Genomic DNA, 21,763 nt, shown 5'->3' with positions numbered 1-21,763 from the left:
CCAAGTAATTCCAGCTGGATCTTCGTATTTTTCCATGCTCATCAATTTTACAACTATGCAGTGTTTTTTCCAGGGTGAGCGATTTATTTAGTCATGGACTGTGATACAGTCATCAAAACTCTGATTGCCATTCTCTTTTGACATATAATTAGTAGTAGATCTTTGAATCAACATTTATTACAGCCATCTGCATGTCGCGAATGGACTCCGGGATATCTAAATACCATGTAATATTATGTTTTTCCACAGAGAAAGAATGCTCTCACCCACCATCATGTCAGGGAAAACACTTTCTCATCCATAGAAACTGACCTTGGAATGGATTATAGAAAGAATCTTCGGATAAACTGCACAAATAATATTGGGCCCCCTCTTTCGAAGGGAAAGCAGTAGACTGGATAAATATTGATATGACAATGGACTTCCGGAAGAGATCAGAGATGAAAGTTCAAAGGTGCGTGCCCATTGATGAAAAACATTCCCAGAAAACCATCATAGTAGCACCCTCAGAGAATACCTCATCAACACTTGAATGACCTTCAAAGTGGCTGTTGACCGCAACCCCCTTTTCTTCTCGCTCCCTTGGATATTTAATTTGTCATTAGTCGTCACGTTATCATCAAAGTCAAGTTCAAGAAGTGAAAGATAAGGTCGTTACAGATTATTAAGGGATGAATCCATTACATCGAATTTGAAATAAAAAGTGTTTGGATAAGAAGGGGAGTGAAACATGAAGACAAATAACCCGGCTTGCAAGTTGAAGGTCCCAGTGCCACGTTTGTGAGAGAATGCTGATGAAGAAGCATTCCCAGGTAGGTTGAATTGACTCTTGCTAAAATGTCAAGAAATTCTAGTTGTTGAGCAGAAATTCAAAGAAGCCGATAATCATTTGAATAAACCATAGTGAAAAAACATTAAATTGGGCAAAACTATCTTGTTCGGGACTTTTTTTTACTACCTTAAATATGAAAAAATGCAGAATGAGGAAACACTTAATGAGGATAATTTTTACATTGCTCGCATAGGGAATGAATCGGGACCCCAAAAAATAAACATTAAATGCAAAAACCTTAAATCCCGATCAGACTATATAAGGTAAAACAGACAAATTTTGTAAAAAGAAGTTGAGAGGTACAGATATGAATTAAATACGACTCATTCAATTTATTTCACACTTTATTTTTTTGGGCATTGATTTCTCAGCCATTTCCCTATGGCATACACCGTTTCTTTGTCAACATTGGCATGGGCTATATCTGGAAAATATTTGCAGCATGCACCTAAGGGATAAAAAAATCAAATAGCCACATAAGAAGTTTGAATCTTCATTTCATAGCAGACATGAAGATGTAATGATAAATATGAAAATTAAAGAACTAACCCAAATTATAAACAGAAAGACTTACCTTGAATGACCTTCAAAGTGGCTGTTGACCGCAACCCCTTTTTCTTCTCGCTACCTAGTATATTTAATTTGCCTGAAAGGCCAACCGAGAACAGCTTCCTTAAGATGCGCCGGCACATCTCACTGCAGCTGTCACCCCCAAATCGGCTGAAGTAGTTCACCTGCATGGGAAATACATTCTAACATTATATACTGATGAACAGGAATAGGGGGCACAGTGAAATAACTGGGCATGTTTAAGCACATTAGAGAAATCTGCAGATAAACATAGATTTAGATAGAAGATAGACAAAGATAGATTTGGCATGTCATATTGTATGCCGTCATCACCATGCTGATTAGGGCGATGTCATAATGTGCGGAAACCTTAAAACCATGCATGTGGAAATGAATTTTTGGAAATTTACTATATATTTCTCTCCTGTGATGAAAGGCAATAGGTATATATCATTTTCACCGAGTGAATGCTGCTTCTCTTAGATAAATGTTAGATTTAATTTGCACAAACCGATCAAGTCAAATTGTATCTCAGAACACATTGAATGCAAAAGCAACGGTCAATTTCGGAGAAGAATACAGGAGGCTGCACCTGCCAAGTGGACAGATGTCTCAAAGTGATAGTTTATACATGCAACTTTTTATGCCAACTAAAAGTTGCCAATTGAAAGCATTAACTGACCGCAAAAGAATGGTTGTCCTCATGCTTTAAGAATGACTCCCACTCATCCAATTCTTGCAGACAAGAAAGAGGCATTCTTGCTGGCCATCCTTCTGGCTGAGCATTCTTCTCAGCATCCTTATATGATATCTGGAGATTGTGCAGAATTTCTCCATGCTCCGCCAGTGTGGCCAAAATTACTCTCTGGTTTCGCAAAATTTCTCCCAGAATCTTATTCGTACCTGTAAGTTAAATTATCCATCAATGAATGCCAAGCCGGTATTTACATTATAATAAAGTCATTTGGTGAAAAAAAAGAACATAATTTGTCTTATACCTTGGGAGGGAGTTCTTGAGTCCAATGCTGAACGGTCACAATTCCCCTTCTGTGGTAAACTGGAAACGGATCGACTCATACCACTACCTGAAAATGTAAAAATTATGCTAGTTATTGAGAAGACTTGGGAAAAAATCAGAAAAAAATTATGAATAAAAATAAATTAGCACTTACTGCACGAGGATGTGCTTTTCCCAGGCAATTCATCAACAAGAGAAGTCTTCTGTCATAGAATGACTTCCATGCTTGAGGAAGACTCTAGGTCTCTCAGGGATCATTGGGCCATCATTTTTTTTCTTTGGTAGAGTCTTTTTCTGCCATACTTGACCCTGCAGGTCACTGTCCTCACTGCTATCGCTCGGCCAACGCTTCCTAGCCTTTCTCCTCCGTTCCTCTTTACTGTCCCACTCATTTTCTGTCTCCAAATTTGAGTGGACAGTAAAATGTTCCAAAAAGGAAGATGCTTTTTCCTTTGAATCTGAAATGATAAATATTTAATGATGACCAAAAATGTACAATATGTAATGGCTAGACATAAAATATCTTCAGCATATCAAATACACTAACCAAATGTCCTTAACACACTCGCTTCAAGTTTATTCCAAGTTGAGTCTTCGTCCGAAGGAGGATCAACGTAGTCGTTGATGATCCTCCTAGGACACCCTTTTCTTGGCCAAAAACAGGCTTGGCCTTTTCACACCCTTTTCTTGGCCCTGCAACCACTTGGTGGGAACAGCCTCCACAGAGTTTTCCTCAATAAAATGGACAACACTGTACTTAAAAACCTGTAAAACAAGAACTTTTATTAGATAACTCTTGAAAACGCCTCACAAAATGTTATCACTTGTTCATTCGCTCTCACCTAATATGAATGCAGAAGGGGAAATGCAACAAATGAACCCCTATTAGTGGGTAGCATTATGCACTTGCACATAATATCATCCAGGTGAAGCATCGTAAGTGACTCTGAAAGTTCACCCACCTCACATACATGAATCTCCCTTGAGTCAATTGGATAATGGTACCAACTTCTTTGATGGGAGAATAACTTTGCCACCACATGAATGTTGGGAGGACACTTCAAAAAGTTTGCAAAAATGACAAATTTCCCACTATTTAAAAGTAGGCAATTATTAGGAGCATCTACACTCCAAGTCTGTTTTTCAAACTTAAACTTTTTATATTGCTCCGCATTAGCACTGCACTCCACAGGAACTGGACCATCATCATGATTACAGAGTAATCCCTTCCCATTGTCAAATATATCCTGTCCCCTCAGATTGTCCCTTTCCGCTATTCTTCTGCAGATTTGCTGCAGAGGATCTTTCGATGACCTTACTGCTGCCTTAATGACACGAAGGTGGTTTTCAAAAGGATAGGCACTGAAATCAATGAGAGGTCCAAATTGCTCCACATCCTTGCACACATGGAGAAGACTATGCACATTGTAAGAGAGGAAGTCCTCTCCAAAGACCTTCCGGCTATATTGCACAAAACTCTCAATCAAGTGCTGTGCATTTCCTAGGTGCTTTTCAATAAGTCTCTCATTTGATAGCATAGTTACGGCAACATGTAAAAGAAGAAATAAGTCGTATACTTGGGAGGGAAGAACATCCTTCAACAACACAGGCCCCACATACAACAGCATCTGTCGCCATTCAGTGGCCCCCCGCACGGGGGGAGGAGAGTTATCTCTTCCTTTGGGGAGCCGCGCCCCCACGGACCCGAGCCCACCGAGGAGAAAAGCTCGTTAAAAAACCCCGTCGCTCGCTTGGATAGTGTCCAGACAGCATGTGACTCTGCTGCTCTGAGTAGCCGTAAGATCTGGCGTCCAGAATCACCCACGTGTTTGCCGTGCGTGGAGACCCGTACGTGGGGGAGAAGGGGATCCTGGTGGGTGAGCTCTCCGGCACCCAGCTGGGCGTCGGATACCCGGTATGGGCCGGAGTTCAACACCCCACTTCGGCCCTGGATTCCCCGCAAAACGGGCGGCCGAGAAGAGCCCAGCTCGGTCAATCGGCTCCTGGCGGCTGGGGAGCTTGGCGGCTCCTTCCGAGCGTACGCCAGGACGGGTTAGTGCTGGAGATATGGGGGTCTCCGTAGGGCGGCTGAAGGCGTGTGGGTTCGGAGGGCCCCCGCGCTGGAGGTTCTAACCCGAAAGAGACCCCCTTTCGAAGGTTCCTATGTCCCTTGGGTAGCCCTGGCGACCACACCGAATCTCGGTGTGGCGTCCCGAATGTGTGGCTCCGTGGTGGGTGGGGAGCCCAGGGGATGAAATATAACGTAGCATGGAGTCTGAAATTCTTCCTCCACCAAAGAGATCCCGCCCGGACACGGGCGGAGGAGAACAGTTATTCGAAAGAGCAAAACGGTTTCTGTCATTGAAATGCTCCAAGGACGGCGAAAATTTGAAAAAGGTTTCTCCCTTCTTCATTAAAAAAGCACTTCAAGCCATTATTCCAGGAGAGCCAAACTCAGTAAAGAAACTTAGAGATGGTTCCCTATTAATCGAAACAGCCAATAACGTACAAGCCGAAAAATTGTTAAAAGTAGAAAAGTTGCACGATATACCAATCAATGTCGAGATCCACCGTACTCTAAATACATCTAGGGGTGTGATAAGCCACTACGACCTACTATATGTCGAACCAGACGAAATTAAGAAGGAGATGGCTTCCCAGGGTGTCATTGATTGTCGACGACTTACAACGAAGCGTAACGGTGAAGTGATTAATACTACCTCGGTAATCCTCACGTTCGGTTTGGATAAAATCCCGAGCAAAGTCTACCTAGGCTATGAATCGGTACCTGTGAGACCTTTCTTTCCCAACCCGATGCGTTGCTTTCAATGCCAAAAATTCGGCCACATCGCACCGCGATGTGAGGGCAAGAACACCTGCCCGCGCTGTGGCAAGGACAAGCATGACGGTGAGAAATGTTCATCGGAGCCTTTCTGCGTCAACTGCGAGGGCACGCATCCATCGTACTCCCGAGATTGTCCCGTCATGAAAGATGAAAGGAGGATAATGGAAATAAAGACCCTGGAAAGAATCCCCTACTCCGAGGCACGAATGAAATACCGGTCACAGATGGCCCCAACATTTTCAAAATCGTATTCGCAAATAGTCGCAACCACCACTAAAAAAACTACATGTACCATCTCTACTCAGACTTATAATGATTTTCGCATTGAGAGCACGAAGATGCCCACACGAGAACAAAAAAAAACAGAAAAGCAAATTAATAAAGTCACAGACAGGAAAAGTCATTCTAAGGCGGTTTCCCCTAAGAAAAACCCAAAATCTACTTCTGAGGATGCTGGGAATAAGCGGGATAAAACACCCCCACCCACATCCTATAAAGATGCACAATATGATGCCATGGAGGAAGACCTCTGTGTCTCGGACACAGAAGTGTTCCAGGCCAGGATAAAGCAGAGGAAACAGCGGTTAAAACGTTGATCCTCCGCTCACTGTGTACATACGTACATTTCCAGATTTTAACCTATTTATTTATTTATTTTAACAATTTAAACCATGAATTTTATTCTACAATGGAATATGAATGGTTTTTATAGGCACAAGGAGGAGCTGGTTGTTTTAATTAGAGACTATAACCCCGTCTGCATATGCCTGCAAGAGACGCATTTTAAGCTGACAGACAAGACCGTTTTAAAAGGTTTTAAATTTTTTAGACTTGACGACACCAGTGGTCAGCGAGCCCAGGGTGGAGTGGCAATTGCTATTCGGGAGGCCCTATACACCTCACGAGTGCAATTGGACACTCCGCTGCAGGCAATTGCAGTGACAGTACACGCACCCGAGGCAATTACTCTCTGCAACGTATATCTGCCGGAAGGTGCACCTGTGAGTCGAGTTAATTTAGAATCCCTCGTTCGTCAGTTACCTCGGCCCTATGTTTTAATGGGTGACTTCAACGCACACGACACCCTATGGGGTAGCTCAAGAACTCAGTGCAATCAAAGGGGACACATAGTCACAAATTTTATCAATGACCTTAATTTGTTTTTACTAAACACCGGTGAAAAAACTCGATTCAACAGCTTCAACGGTACCTTCTCGTGTATCGACTTAAGTATTACGACAGGTGGCCTAATGCCTAGGCTTGAGTGGTCCGTACATAAAGATTTATGCGGTAGCGACCACTACCCTATTTTAATAACTAAAGGTGGCGGTTTTATCCACCGTCCGACTCAACCAAGCAATTGGGTTGTCCGCAAGGCCAATTGGTCTCTTTTTAAAAGAAATTTTTATTTTAACCACGACGACAATGTGAATGGTGTGGGGAACATAAAAGTACTCACAGATAACATTCTAGAAGCCGCAAATTCCACCGTACCCCGTTCTAAATGCAAATCTCACAGGCCCACAGTTCCTTGGTGGAACGAGGAGTGCGCAAAAGCTATACAGGTGCGAAAGAGGGCACTCCGAATCTTTAGCAAATATCCTACGGCGACAAATCTCACCGCCTTCCGGCGCCTCAGAGCGAAAGCTCGGCAATGGTTAAGGAGGCCAAGAAAGCTTCGTGGGAGGAGTTTGTGTGTTCTATAAACCACAGGACTCCCATATCCAACATCTGGAGGAAGATTAAAAGCATCTCTGGCTCTAACCACAACCCTGCAATTTCATCCCTGAAGGAGACTGACCGAGTTCTGACGACACCTCCCGAAATAAGCGAGTGCTTTGGACGTCGACTTGCGGAGACGAGTCGTAACGGCAGCTACGACGAACCATTTAGAACACTGAAAGAGCAGAATGAGACGATACCTCTTACCTTTAACCCGAGAGACTCTGCCGAGGTTTACAACGACCCCTTTTCTCTGTGGGAGTTGACCTCCGCCATCCTCGAATCCCGTGACGGCTCACCAGGAATAGATAAGGTGCATAACGCTTTTCTAAGAAATCTTCCCAAAGAAGCACTCCCCCATATGCTGCGATCCCTTAACCAAATTTGGTCAGAGGGTAGTTTTCCAGACCCTTGGAGGGAGTCCATAGTCGTACCCATCCTTAAACAAGGAAAAGATGGATCGGACCCAAACAACTATAGACCGATATCTCTCACCAGCTGCGTATGCAAGGTGATGGAAAGAATGGTCAACCGTCGTCTCGTTTGGTGGTTGGAGCGGCGGAACCTTCTTTCGGATATCCAGTGCGGCTTTCGACGGGGTAGGTCAACCTCCGACCATCTCGTCAGGACTGACAGTTTCATTCAGGAAGCATTTCTCTTGCGGCAAAACGTAATTGGCGTGTTCTTCGACTTAGAGAAAGCGTATGACCGTGTTTGGCGGTACAAAATTCTGAAGACACTTGATAAATGGGGGTTTAAAGGAAATCTACCTATTTTCATTAAAAATTTTCTGTATGCCCGAGTTTTTAAAGTTAGAATAGGTGAATATCTATCTACCTTATATCCACAAGAAAATGGAGTACCCCAGGGGTCCGTACTGAGCGTGACCCTATTTGCCATTGCGATAAACGATGTGACCGAGTGTATCCGCTCCCCAGTTATGGGCTCCTTGTTTGTTGATGACCTCGCTATTTTCTGCAGGTCATCAAAATTAACGAATGCCTCTAGGCTGATCCAGCTGACTCTGAATAAGCTCTCCGTTTGGTCTCAGAGGAATGGATTCCGTTTCTCTACTGAGAAAACGAAATGCATTCACTTTTACCGAGGACGGGGTGTACAAGCCCCACCGTCCCTATATCTCAATGGTAATGAGCTTCCTTACGTTGAGAACGCCCGATTTCTGGGTATGACATTGGACCGGCGCCTGAATTGGCGCGAACATTTCCGAACTCTAAGAGACAATTGCTTCAAAGTTCTGAACATTTTACGGTTTCTGTCACATTCGACATGGGGCGCGGATCGTACCTCAATGCTTATGCTGTATCGAGCATTAGTACGTTCAAGGCTAGACTACGGATCGATTGTGTACTCATCCGCCCGTGAGACCTACATGAAACCGCTCTCGACGGTTCATAATACGGGACTGCGTTTAGCAACCGGTGCCTTCAGGACCTCCCCTGTCTTGAGCATTTACGCCGATACAGGAGAGCCTCCCCTAGTCAATCGCAGAGAGACGTTGATGTGCAATTATGCCACAAAAATTTTATCCGCGCCGAACCACCCCTGTTTTAACATTATTTCTCACCCACTGCTTTTAGACCTTTTTAACCGAAAGACAAGATCCACTAAACCTCTAAGTGTTCGCTTCAGAAACCTAATCGCAGAACGCAATTTTACCTTGCCCGCCACGTACCCCACTGGGTACAGCAACGTGCCGCCGTGGTTAATTCCCCGGCCAGCTTTGAGACTTGATCTTACTCGCTGCTCTAAATCTACTACTATGCCGGGAGAATACCAACAACTTTTCAAGGAATTCCGCGCCGAAAACTCCGAATCTACGTTCGTATACACTGACGGTTCGAAATCGGATACCGCCTGTGGGTGCGCTGTGGTATCCCCATATCATGGAGTCCTTAAGGCAAAATTGCATCCGTACTGTTCCATTTTTACGGCTGAGCTCACTGCCATTAGGATTGCTCTCCGATCCATTAAAAACAGTGTTGCGTCATTTATGATCTGTACAGATTCTTACAGTGCTCTCCAATCCATATCTCTTTATTCTCCTTGTCACCCCATTGTTCAGGACATACAAAGCACTCTGTTATCCCTGAGTAAAAAAGGGACCACTATAAGCTTCGCTTGGGTCCCTGGACATGTGGGCATACCAGGGAATGAGAAAGCAGACTCTGCAGCCAAAGATGCGCTCAGGTCTCCGGATACAGATTTTCAGTTAATGCCAGCGGAAGATTTAGGGAATGCCATGAGGGGTATGATTAGACAAAATTGGAAGACGCAATGGCTCGAAATCCAAAATAACAAACTTCGGGAAATAAAGCCCGTAATAACTGCGTGGCAGACCTCTATAAGAAATGTCCGCAGGGAGGAAGTGGTTTTAACACGCTTAAGAATTGGTCACTGCTTATTAACCCATTCATACCTCTTCACCGAAGAGAGAATACAGCCCCAATGCTTAAATTGCGATTGTCCACTAACAGTGCGACATATCCTGACGGACTGTGCAAGATATCGTAATGCACGGGTGAATCACAACCTCGGAGTCAACCTAGCTGAGGTACTAGGAGACACTCCCGAAAACATTTCCCGACTGATAGCATTCCTACACTCAACTCGACTTTTCAATAAAATATAAATGATACCTCTTGTAAATTATTGACACGTTAATTTCAGAACGGGCCTAATCCCCTTTATCAATACCAGTCAGTGAGTGGTGCAAAATGGCCTTAGCCGCCGACGCACCCTATAAAATAAACACTACTACTACTATTCAGTGGCCTTCCACAGAGCAACGGAGTCAAGAGACCGTAATCTTCTGCTGAACTCAAATGGAATCCACTTTGAGGACTCAACCAAAGCATGTGACAACAAATTTATTGCACGAGAATCAAGACGTGCTTGGGGGGGCCTCTTCCAAGGAAGAAGGTGAAGAATCTCTTTGTCACGCCTAGGTCCCCAAGATGCATGAAGTCTAGGACAAACTGCGTAACAGGCCTCTTACAAATGCGCTCCAGTGGACTATCCCCTTTGTGGTGCTCCGGATCACTTCTTGAATTGAAGGAATCATCAGTGCGAATGTTACCCACTTTCTCACTGAAAACAACTAACCTACCATTATGCCTACCTTCTTGGTCACACCTCTCACACCCATGCACTGAAGTGTGGCCTTTAATGTACTTTAGGTATGCCCTTGCCGGTGCATCACAAACATAACAGTGTACATAGAACTTGTAATGAACACCATTGAAAATCAACCCCTTTTCAGACAACTCCTACACTTCAATGATGAAATAATGCAAGTAGTCTTGCAGTGGTGAAGGTTTGCCTTTACCATAAAAAACTCCAACAGCAAAGGGAGAAGTATCAACAGCATTTCTAATTTTGCACAAAAGGGGCCAACACACTTCCCTACAGCTTTTGAACACTTTGAAGCCATCGATGTTTATATACAATCCTATGGCTTTCTCATTGCTCTTGAGCCCACTTTTCATTTTCTTCAGCAATCCCTTTGTGAGGCCCAGGTGTGAATAATGACCATTGGTTAGAACTTTAACCTTAGTAGTACGGGGTGTACACAGGAGGGTAGTCGAACATAAGGGAAGTGTAGTGTCAAGAGGGTGTAAAATATGCAGGAAACTTGTCAGTGCACTATGACTGACATTGTACCTTAAACTCCAGTCTCTAAGCTTATCAGACAATTTCTCTTCTCCACTTCCATCAGAGCTAATGGAATCATCGAAATGCATCTCACTCCCTTCTGAACCTACATCTAGTTCATCTTCACTAATGAATGCACACCTTTCTTCGCCCAAAAAGTCATCACAATCAGTTTCCACCTCGCCATCTTTTTCGACAAAATGTTGATTACACTGCAGTGGATTTAGCTCATTGCCGGAACACACATTTTCTAACATCCCAGGTACATCAATATCTGTATCTTCATCACTGGTACACGAAGGATTACTCGAAGTTTCAAAGGTACCACTAAGAAAAGCATGGGCTGCCATAGAAGCCTTGCGCCGTGCATGTAAAGGCAAGAAATTGATTCTTCGTGGCAGTGAAACTTCATCCTGAAACGTTGAGTGAGTATGATGCTACATTTTGCAGTTGAATAGCAATGTACGTTAATGGTATTAATGATTTTACTACTAAATGTCCGACATACAACCCATATGTGGTTTACATACTCCTATCCTAAAACTAGCTGATAGTCCTTAAAATATGATTGCGACGACCCAAGCCATTAAGTGATCTTTTTTTGCACATAAGTATATGCATATTGACAATGTAAGTGAAAAATGATTGCCCTCAGAATATTATTCCCATGGTTAACCGTTAGCCGACTCCAAATACATTTCTTAATGCCTAATAAAATCAACTGATTTGGGCGTTACTTGGTGGAACCGTGAAATATTCATGGTGAAACAAAACATAGTACTATTCCACAAACTTTTAATTTTAGCTGCCAACTAGTTTCGACGTTTACACCGTCATTATCAAGACTGACTGAGCAATAGCGTACAACGTCCAGCCTTATTTATCCAACAATAGTGTGAGGGAAGGAGGAGGAGGGGAGAACTAAATGAGGAGGAGCATTGTTGGTTGGATTGGAGGGTCAAAACACATAGTATACAAGCTTGGGGGGGGGGGGGTGGTGGGGCAGGCAGATAGAAAGTCTGGTGGTAACGAGGTTAATGGGAAGGGGAGGAGGAAGGATTGTCAAGGAAGAAGTCAGATTTTAAAACAGTAGATAAAAAATTAGAACATTTGAATACAGTCATATCATTAAAAATTTCGATGTTACGTGCAAGAGTGCATTTGGTGATTTCTAAAATATCCAGTTTTACACTTTTGTCCTGTACATGTAAAATTTTAATATGAAAATCACTGTTGTGGCTGGATTCGGACAGGTGTTTAGAAAAATGGGAAATGGAGTCTTTCAAACGAGCACTTCTTTTGTGTTCATCAACACGAGTTTTAAACTTGCCTGTACAGGACAAAAGTGTAAAACTGGATATTTTAGAAATTTCAGAAATCACCAAATGCACTCTTGCACGTAACATCAAAATTTTTAATGATATGACTGTATTCAAATGTTCTAATTTTTTATCAACTGTTTTAAAATCTGACTTCTTCCTTGACAATCCTTCCTCCTCCCCTTCCCATTAACCTCGTTACCACCTGACTTTCTATCTGCCTGCCCCCTCCCCCAAACTTTTATACTTTGTGTTTTGACCCTCCAATCCAACCAACAATGCCCAACCAACAATGCTGCTCCTCATTTAGTTCTCCCCCCTCCTCCTTCCCTCACACTATTGTTGGATAAGTAAGGCTGGACGTTGTACGCTATTATTCAGTCAGTCTTGATAATGACGGTGTAAACGTCGAAACTAGTTGGCAACTAAAATTAAAAGTTTGTGGAATAATACTGTGTTTTGTTTCACCATGAATTCTTAATGCCTGTTTACACGATGAATGTATAAGCGCGGGTTGATGCACGAACGCGCTCATAATAAAAAAATCACCGTATAACCACATCAACACTCGAAAATTGGCCCGCCTTAATTCTGAGCCTTCGCTCGCGAATCTGTCTGAGCGTCAACCCGCGCGAACATAGTCACCATGTAAACACGCCTTTAATGATAAGTTGTACGTTATCTATAGTCACCTATAGATAGATTTTACATGTAATAGTAAGTTAATGAGTAATAATGATCCCCACCACACTCATTGCGAAATTCAAGAGCACAATTTATGATGTTTTAAAGATTTCTCATTCGGTAAGTTTGGTTTATGACACATGCCCCTGGACTCAGATCCAAAGCTCTAAACCTACCAATCTAATCTGCGGTGGAACACTGTAAAGGCCGTTTTACACGGTACACGGAATTGCGCAGTCTGACGTATGTGTGAAGGCGCAGTCAAAATTGCGTCGTGTAAAGCGGTGAATTGCTAGAACAGATGCGAGAATGCGTGGATGCGAGACGGCAAAATAGCCCCTGTTCTAATTTCGTTCATGCAATTCCACGCCATTTTAGAAATTAATGCAGCTCTAACCTGCGCAATTCCGCGTACCGTGTAAAACGGCCTTAACTCGGGGCGCCGGAGAAAGTTTTTCTCCCAGGAAAAGCCATCTCATGTAAAGGAGCTCGCTCAATTTTAAATTATATGATAAAACGAATCTTATGATAAAAAATACCGGAAAGAGAAAAGAGCTCCACGAAGCGCTTCTATCTGGCGCTCCAAATTACAGAATTCCATCCGTGTTCACTGATGGACTTCCGATTATCAAAGAAAACTTTGAGCGAAATTAAATGGAAGGATAGTAGGGATCAGGACTTTAACAAGGGAAGGTCATAATGCTAACTCAAATAATGTAATTTTCTCGAACTTCCTGCAACATTTCACAAAGCCAGTAAGCACAAATATTCAACTTAAACTTACTTTTTGAGGAGAATCCATGATGAGGTGGTCGATCAATTCTCTGCCCAGTCCAACAATATAGATAACAGGACGAAAATCGCTGAACAAACTCGCTGGATATACGCGCACGTGGTAGTAATCGAGACGATGCTGGATGCTGTAATGGCGGTGATGGAGGAATAACGCCGAAAATTATCACCAACGTGAATTATGGGTAGTTATCGTTGATCTTTTTCTCACTAGAGGCACTCTCGTTGCCGCCAAATTTAAAAGAGAGTAGAGGTTACAAATCTTCAAAAGCCGTCCCACACATTTTGTAATGAAGCTCTCATTTCAAAAATCCTAAGAGTAGAAACAAGCAATGACTATGAGAAATTTATGACATGCAAGGAGGAAGCAAAGAATACTAAATGATGATATGATGACCGCATCCTCACAGAAGAAAACAGTCCTTAAATTAAGTATGCACCAAAATATCGAAACTTGACTCACTAGAAAGTATAATGTAAAAGTGATGAGTAAATGACATTGAAAAATGCGTGATTCAAAATTAATTTATGAATTCATAATGGAGATTGCAGAATTTTCTAACACAAGATGTGATAATTTTAACAGTTTTGCCATTCATTCAGGAATTCAGTTGCAATGCCGAAGAATATATTTTAAGAAGAAGGCTATTTACCTGGGTTATATTATTTCAGAGAATGAATAATTACCCATAAGGCTTCATGATATGTGAAATGAAAAGTTCGTACATAATGTAACAAGAGATCAGAAGAAGGTTATATTTCATTCAGTTTCATCAAAATAAATGTAGATATTTTTAATTTAAAGCTTAAGAGCCTCTTCCAATCACCCAATTTGATACACGACTTTAAAATGGGCATAATAGGCGCCTTGAAGAAAGCATAAGGCAAAAGCGCCTGCTATAGGCACATGAAAGGCACCCTAAAGGCGCCTCGAAAAAGGCAGAAGGCACAAACGCCTGATATAGGCACCTGAAAGGCGCTCTAAAGGCGCCTTTTGGAGGCAGTGTCCTACGTGGGTAGTATGCGATCTTTTGGCTGTTGTAGAGCACCCTAAGCAAATTGAGTTATACTTCGATAATTTCTTTTCGTCCCGCTCACTGCTAGTAGATCTGGCAGATAGAAGCATGAAGGCAACAGGTACAATTCGCGAAGGAAGAATAGCCAAATGCCCGCTAAAACCATCAAAAGTGATGACAAAATCTCACCGAGGGGATTTTGATTTCCTATCTGATGGAGTGGTATTTTTCTGTTGATGGAATGATAATTCAATGGTTACATTAGGGTCCAACTGTTACACTAATGAGCCATTGGGTTCTGTTAAGAGATTTTCTAGGAGGGAAGGAAAAAGGATAGAAATTACACAACCGCAATTGATAAAAAAATATAATTTGGGAATGGGGGGAGTTGATGTATTGGACAAACTTCTGAGTAGCTACAGGCCAAAACTTCAAAAGCAAGAAATGGTGGTGGAATCTGTTTTCAAATGCTTTGAATATGAGTGTCGTCAGTGCATGGCTTTTGCACAGGGAAATCCATGGAAAAGGGTCGAAAACACACTTGGAGTTTCTCCGCGGCGTAGCGACAAGTCTCATGCGACTACGCCCAAAAATAATCTCTCATCCTGGACCTATGACGCACTCTTCAGCGAAACGAAGAAAAGCTGGGGGGCATATTCTAAATTAATCTTCACAGAGAAGATGCGTAGTCTGCAAAAAAAACACACCTCCAATGCACTGAACGTGAAAAAAATGCATCTTCACTGCTTTTCAATGTATCATGAGTAATCCATAAATGCAATTTATACACTGTATAATGAGAATGAAATCATTATTACATATATTTTTGACCACATTTATGATATTTTCTAAAAATATATATGCTCAAAAAAAAGTAAAACCTTCAAATTTTATTCACTGGATTGTCCAATGTTCCCATTTGGGAACATGCTTGAAAACGCATTTAAAATTTTTTGTTCGAGTTTTATTTCATTACATCCCTTAAATAGCTGTAAAATAAATAGAATATGCAAAAAATAATAAAAATCAGTTGGTAAGGTAGTCCGGTCTTTAAAGGGTCAAGAGTTTTAAGTAGCACGACATGGGGTGCTGACCGCACCACCTTGATTTTACTCTATCGATCTCTGATTCGGTCTAAAATGGACTACGGGTGCTTCGTTTACTCGTCCGGACGGGAGTCTTACCTGCGACCGTTGACATCGGTCCATAACGAAGGATTACGCCTAGCCAACGGCGCTTTAGAACCTCTCCAATCCACAGCCTATATGTGGACGCAGGGGAGTAGCCTCTGACTATCCGTAGGCTTATTGTGGCTGGCAATTATGCCTCCAAAATTTTATCAACTAAGGGACACCCATGTTTTAATGTTATTTTTAAACCTATGTTTTTAGAAATTTTTAACAGAAGAGCGAGGGCTACTAAGCCCCTAAGTGTTCGTTTCCAGCGTTTTATTAAAGGACTTGACATTTCGCTGCCGTAGGTATATCCTTCAGGGTTTTCAATATACCCACCATGGCGTGTATCACGACCAGAATGACATTTTTTCCTCCACAACCGTCAGAAATCCATATCTACACCGCAGGAATACCCGTGCAGGTTTTTGGAATTTCTGGACAACCACAAGGACTTCACACCCGTGTATACGGATGGATCAAAATCCGACTTCGCATGTGCTTGCGCCGTATCCTCGGAACATCACAATATTTTCAAGACGAGGCTTAATCTACTGTGCAGTATATTCAATGCAGAATTGATGGCCATTTGGACGGCTCGTAGGAATCTAAAATGCAATTCCGGTTCTTTTCTTATGTGTAGTGACTCTCTGAGCGCTCTGAAATCCTTTTCAGCGTATGACCCAATCCACTCACTCATCCAGGATATTTAAGGTACTCTTCTTTCCCTCAACAGCAAGCAAATTAACCTCTTTTGTGTCGGTACCTGGACATACGGGTATACCTGGCAACGAGTGCGCAGATAAGACAGCGAAAGACGAACTAGATTTAGCCGAAATAAAATGGGACATGGTACTTGCAGAGCACCTTACGGCAATGTTTCGAAGGGTCATAGTCACCAAGTGGCAAAATTCGTGGAATGAGACTAATAGCAATAAGATCCGAGCTATAAAAGCGGCAGTATCAGCATGGCCCTTTTCCGTCAGGAGTAACCGGAGAGAAGAAGTAATCACACGCCTGAGGATAGGGCACACTGCCCTCACACACTCATTCCTCTTCACTGAAGAGAAGAACCCACCTTGGTGTGAAGAATGCGATTCACATTTGAGTGTGAAGCACATTCTGACTGAGAGTGATAAATCTCGATCCCCTCGAGACATGCTTAACGTGAGCAGTACCCTAAATCGTACACTCGGTGATTCTCCTGAATGTTTGTCACGAGCAATTGCCTTTTTAAAGGAAATCAACGTTTTTAACAAACTGTGAAGTGAAACAGATGCATGCAAAATTTTTACGCGCAGGCTCCTTTCCTACGTACTCTGATCTAAAAATATTTGATCTCTTCTCTAAAAGTTGGTAACATCGACTTGTTTAACGCCGACGAGGCGCCAAATAAGGGACAAGTCGTTTCACTATGCATCCTTTTTTTACCTTCTGCTATCTTCCGATTTATATTATCAAAGCCCTCCTAGCAGCACACGCGGGATGAATTTTGCTGCACTCGAGGCGTGGGAGGGGGAGAAGCGAGCGAGGAGGGGGACGGAATCGGCCTACTGCCCTTGTATCCGCGACGCTGCGTGGGCGTTGGAATATTTTCTTCGCGGGCGCGGACTCGAATTAGGCATTTTGTGGCTAAACGGTGGCAGATGCGTGAAAATGCACGATTTTTGTTCTAAAAGGACAGTAACTCGGAAATTCTATAGGGAATTACCATAAAATATTATATTTTTCGAATTCTGACCCTCCCTCCTAAATTGCATTTGAGCGACGGTCAGGGGTTCACCTAGAGGTCTCAAAATTTTCAGGCCTTATTTTTGATCGGTCCCACAGCTTTTTCCCTGGGCCAGATGGATTTGAAATAAAACGATTTTTCCGATCCGCCATAATGTACAGCAAGGGCCTACCATGAAGCCAGAGCCTATTGGAAATCCAGCCAAGTCAGTCGTTGTCTGCAATGGTATGAAAAGCTGCACTGCAGCTGATTAACTGAGAGCCGAGTTGAGTAGAATGACGAGACTAGCAGGCTGCCAGGTGGAAAATTATGTTTCTCCTCCAGACAAAAAGGAGGCAAAGGAAGGCCAAAAAGAGGCTACGGAATGTGATTGGACAGTTGGAGAAGAAGAAATTCTTGGATGAAGGTGGCCTTGGCATTTCGAAAAGCATCCAAGGTTCTTCATGAAAAGGGTCATATCTCAAGGGCAGAATGAGGCACTCCCCAAGAGATATGAGCCAGAATGAAGGGCATTTGCTTTGACGCTCCATTTTTATTCGCCAAAAGCTTATCGCTTTGTTCGAGAGCATTTCAATACCTGCTTGCCACACCCAAGGACCATATGCAAATGGTGCAATACCGTAGATGAAAAGCTCGGCATTAGTTAAGAGGCAACGAATGCCTTGAAATTCAGGGTGAATAATACCAAGCATGCCATTTATTGCAACTTGGTGATCGACGAAATGGCAATAAGGCAGCATGTTGAATAAGATGACAGGAAATCCCACGGCTATGTTGAATTTAGGCTGGAAATGGAGTGCCATGCGCTAAGGATGTTTGTTGTCTTGGCTGTAGGCATCAATGACACATGGAAGCTTTCATTGGCATACTACTTTGCCAGCGGTGTGTCTGGGGAGTAGCGGGCCTACATCATCACCCAAGTTCTTCAGGTTATTCATGGAACTAGAATACTTGTTTATTCATTGACTTTTGATGGGGCAGCATCAAATATGTCAATTGCTAACATTTTAGGATATAACCTCTCCCCTCCGAGCATTACCTCTCACTTTCCACATCCAATCACCGGTGACCCTGTCCATGTGTTTCTGGACCCTTCGCACATGCTGAAGTTGGTCCGAAATAGTATGGGGGCATATGGGTTTTAAAAGATGGAGAGGGCGATGTAATTTATTGGGGGGTCTCTGGAGGCTTTGAATGAGCTGCAGCAGATGGAGGGACATCACCTGGCGAACAAGTTGAGGGATGCCCACATGGAATGGAGGCGGCAGAAGATGAAGTTGAAGTTGGCAGCTCAGGTGTTGAGTGATTCAGTGGCTGATGTATTGTCTGTTTGCTCACGCCTGAAGTTGGCAGAATTTCAAGGCTCCGACACTTTGTGCATCTTTCTCAAAATGTTTAAAGGTCTGTTCGATGTTCTCTATTCAAGCCAAATTCTTCAAAAGGGATGGAAGAAGCCTATTCACCCAAGCAATTTGGAGGAGGTGAAGGGTTTCCTAAAAGAGGCGACAATATACATATTCAATCTAAAAGATTCTGATGGAAACCCTTTGGTTTCTTCTTCCCGAAGAACCGGATGCATTGGTTTCCTTGCCTGTATATCCAGTGTTACCAGCCTGAGTGATTTTCTGTCGAGGCAGGCCACCAACGGCATTCAATTTCTGCCTACCTACAGGCTGAGTCAGGACCTCTTGAGTTGTTCTTCTCAACCGTAAGGTCGCAAGGGGGATTCACCCATAATCCCACAGCTAGGCAGTTGCAGGATGCATTCAAAAAAATTCTATTCATTGCCAAGTAGTGATCAGTGAGAGAGGCAACTGTGAGCCACAGCATGACATACCCATCCTAAGTGTCAGTCAGCAGTGGTATGAATTTTGCTTCTGTTGAGGCAATAAATAGTACAACAGGTGAGGTAGATCTGGATATCAATGACCCTACACCTTTAGGTCATTCTTACTTCCTTATGCCTAATCCATTGGAGCTAACGGAAATGACGGCAGACATTGTTGGCTACGTATCTGGATTTGTGGCTCGCAAATTGCAACAAAAAATTTAGTGCTCCACTAGCAAAGGGGCTCTGGTTAATGAGAGATTTGGAAGTCAACTCATATCAATAAAATATAAAGGTAGCCTCACAAAACCCTCCGAAGATGTCATTAAGATTTGCAAGGTGTGCGACAAAATTGTAAGGCTCACTGTGAGAACAACTGTCCCAAACATGTTAAACATGGTTGGCATTTCACTGAAGGCATTGCGTGATAACAATATTTTCCACAGCTATTGGAGCATTCTTTTAATCTGACTCCTGATGAAAACCATCAACTACACCTAATAAGGGCAGTGTCGATGAGCTACATAAAAATTCAGCTGTTCTACAATGGCAAGTTCATTAGTGCACAGCTACAGAAACAAAGTGAGGCAAGTCCTGACAAAGCTAATACAGTTTAAGGGGCAGTAAAATTCTTGGACCAATGTACACAGTGTTTTGTGACTCCTTACTAAATTGACACTCAGTCGGCCTCCTCCGTGCATTAATTTTTTATGTCGATGGACTCTTCAGTGTGCCAACACTTTGACCATGGTTTAGTTGGTGCTCAGTCTGCCTCCCCTGTGCATCAATTATTTTGTCGATGGACTCTTAATGGAGCTGATACTTTGACCATTGTATTCAGTGTTTAGTGCCCCCTTACTTAATTGGTGCTCAGTCTGCCTCCCCTTATGCATCAATTTTTTTGTCGATGGACTCTCAAGTGAGCTGACACTTTGACCATTGTTTGACTCTTGGTAGGTTTAATTATTAATGTGATATTATTCGCAGCTATTCTGAGATTACTGTTTTAACGTTACTTTTATTTTCAGAAATGTTTTGTATTCATTCTGCTCGGTGTGATGCGGCGTTCGATGTTGTACCGGATGAATATGTACGGCATGTTCCACGACGAAGTTGAATGAAGTGTTACTGGTTTTCATCTTTTTGATGGGGGTCAGTGACTGGAGGGTGACTTAATATCTACTTGAAGTCTAAGATGAAGTGTATTGTGGATTTGAAATGACTTCTTCATAATTGAGGGCATTCTTTTTCTATCAGTATGTTTATTTCTCTTTAGATTATATTGGCATCCACTCTGAGAATCCTGTTTAAGAGTTACTTTCTTTTCAGTGTTTTTTGTATTCATTCTGCTAGGTGTGATCTTCGTTGGATGTTGTTCCCGAGGAATGTTTATGGCATGTTCCACGATGATGTTGAATGTGATATAAACTGTATTGTGGGTTTAATAAGAAGGAAGCGACGTTTAGAATCGCAATACAAGGAGGGATGTTTTGGAAAGAATAAAAGATTTACTTGAGGTATCGAGGCCGAATTGTTCAGGACAACTTTGTGGAGGGCATTCAATCCGAGCGAGCGAGCAGCTGGAGAAATGACTAATATGAAATAACGATTTTACGTATGAAACACTACAGCTGCCTGTTTAGATCACTATTATCATATGATAAGGACCTTATTTTAGCAACTGCTAGATTAGGATAAAAAATGGGATTGCAATGCACGTTTACAGCACTATTCGTAACATCTTTTCAACTACAATGTCCATCATTTATTAATAACATTTTCCTCGCGGGAATAAACTGCCTCACGTTTGTATCCTGGCGTTTTATTCTGCCCTCAACCTTGCTGATATGGGGCATGAAAACATCCTCACTTATCGTCAATTAATATCGATAATATGAGGGAACATCGGCGACCAACTCCATCTCCAACATGTTCAAAACGCTTACTCTTACGCTTTCATACCCCCTTTCCAGCCAAGGCCAAGTTCAGCATTCCTTCTGTTTTATTTTTTCGCCTCTTTAATGTTAAAGAGGCTTGTTCAGACAAGTTCGACTGCTAAAAAAGACAATATCCTTCACTTTCACAAGCTTCCAAATTTGTTTACATGAATATAGTCTTTCGTTTGATTTTGGTCCAAATGAGATGCATCGTTGGACACCCCGTCCCGTTGCATACAAATTTTTGCATCATAAATTTTGGTCCAAATATTTTGATGCAAATTTGACCGTGGGACACCGGCTTAACACATTATCGCATACATTGCTGTCACTTGCCTTGGAATATATCAAAAGCTTGCACTTTTGCAAATTTGACAAAACAAGTCAAAATTGAATTTCCCAAAATACTTATGTTTCTTTTGCAAAGAAACACAATTTTCATCTATGTCCAAATAACTTACATGCTTGGAAAGTTCCTCAGCGGAGACCTCCTTCCCATCCAGTGGGCACTTTACCCCAACGAAGTATCCTTCATCACCTAACTCTATTGCATCAGGTGAGGAAGCAAACCAGGGTGAGCATCTACTATTAACTAGCCCACATTTGAATGAGGAAACCCCAAAT

The 21,763-nt window shown here is 42.5% G+C and overlaps 1 protein-coding gene across 1 annotated transcript; it reads right to left on the bottom strand.

Annotated features, from left to right (window-relative positions):
- Positions 1 to 1,158: 1,158 nt before the first annotated feature.
- Positions 1,159 to 2,481, bottom strand: LOC124171820. Its single transcript, XM_046551161.1, has 4 exons — positions 2,401 to 2,481; positions 2,085 to 2,305; positions 1,407 to 1,566; positions 1,159 to 1,280 (listed from the first exon to the last, which is right to left on the bottom strand). The coding sequence occupies exons 1-4, from the start codon at positions 2,477 to 2,479 to the stop codon at positions 1,177 to 1,179; spliced, it is 564 nt and encodes a 187-aa protein (XP_046407117.1). The 5' UTR covers positions 2,480 to 2,481; the 3' UTR covers positions 1,159 to 1,176.
- Positions 2,482 to 21,763: the final 19,282 nt, after the last annotated feature.

This window comes from Ischnura elegans, chromosome X (genome assembly GCF_921293095.1).
Source record: "Ischnura elegans chromosome X, ioIscEleg1.1, whole genome shotgun sequence".
NCBI lineage: Eukaryota > Metazoa > Arthropoda > Insecta > Odonata > Coenagrionidae > Ischnura > Ischnura elegans.
The sequence above is the reverse complement of the archived record's forward strand: the minus strand, read 5'-3'. Positions and strand labels throughout refer to the sequence as shown.

Bases quoted from the DNA above. Each gene is read 5' to 3' on its own strand.
- LOC124171820 (XM_046551161.1), bottom strand. From the start codon at position 2,479: ATGAGTCGATCCGTTTCCAGTTTACCACAGAAGGGGAATTGTGACCGT. The intron at 2,306-2,400 runs GTATAAGACAAA...TTTAACTTACAG, and splicing joins CTCAAGAACTCCCTCCCAAG to GTACGAATAAGATTCTGGGA. The intron at 1,567-2,084 runs GTCAGTTAATGC...TTTCCCATGCAG, and splicing joins AGGACAACCATTCTTTTGCG to GTGAACTACTTCAGCCGATT.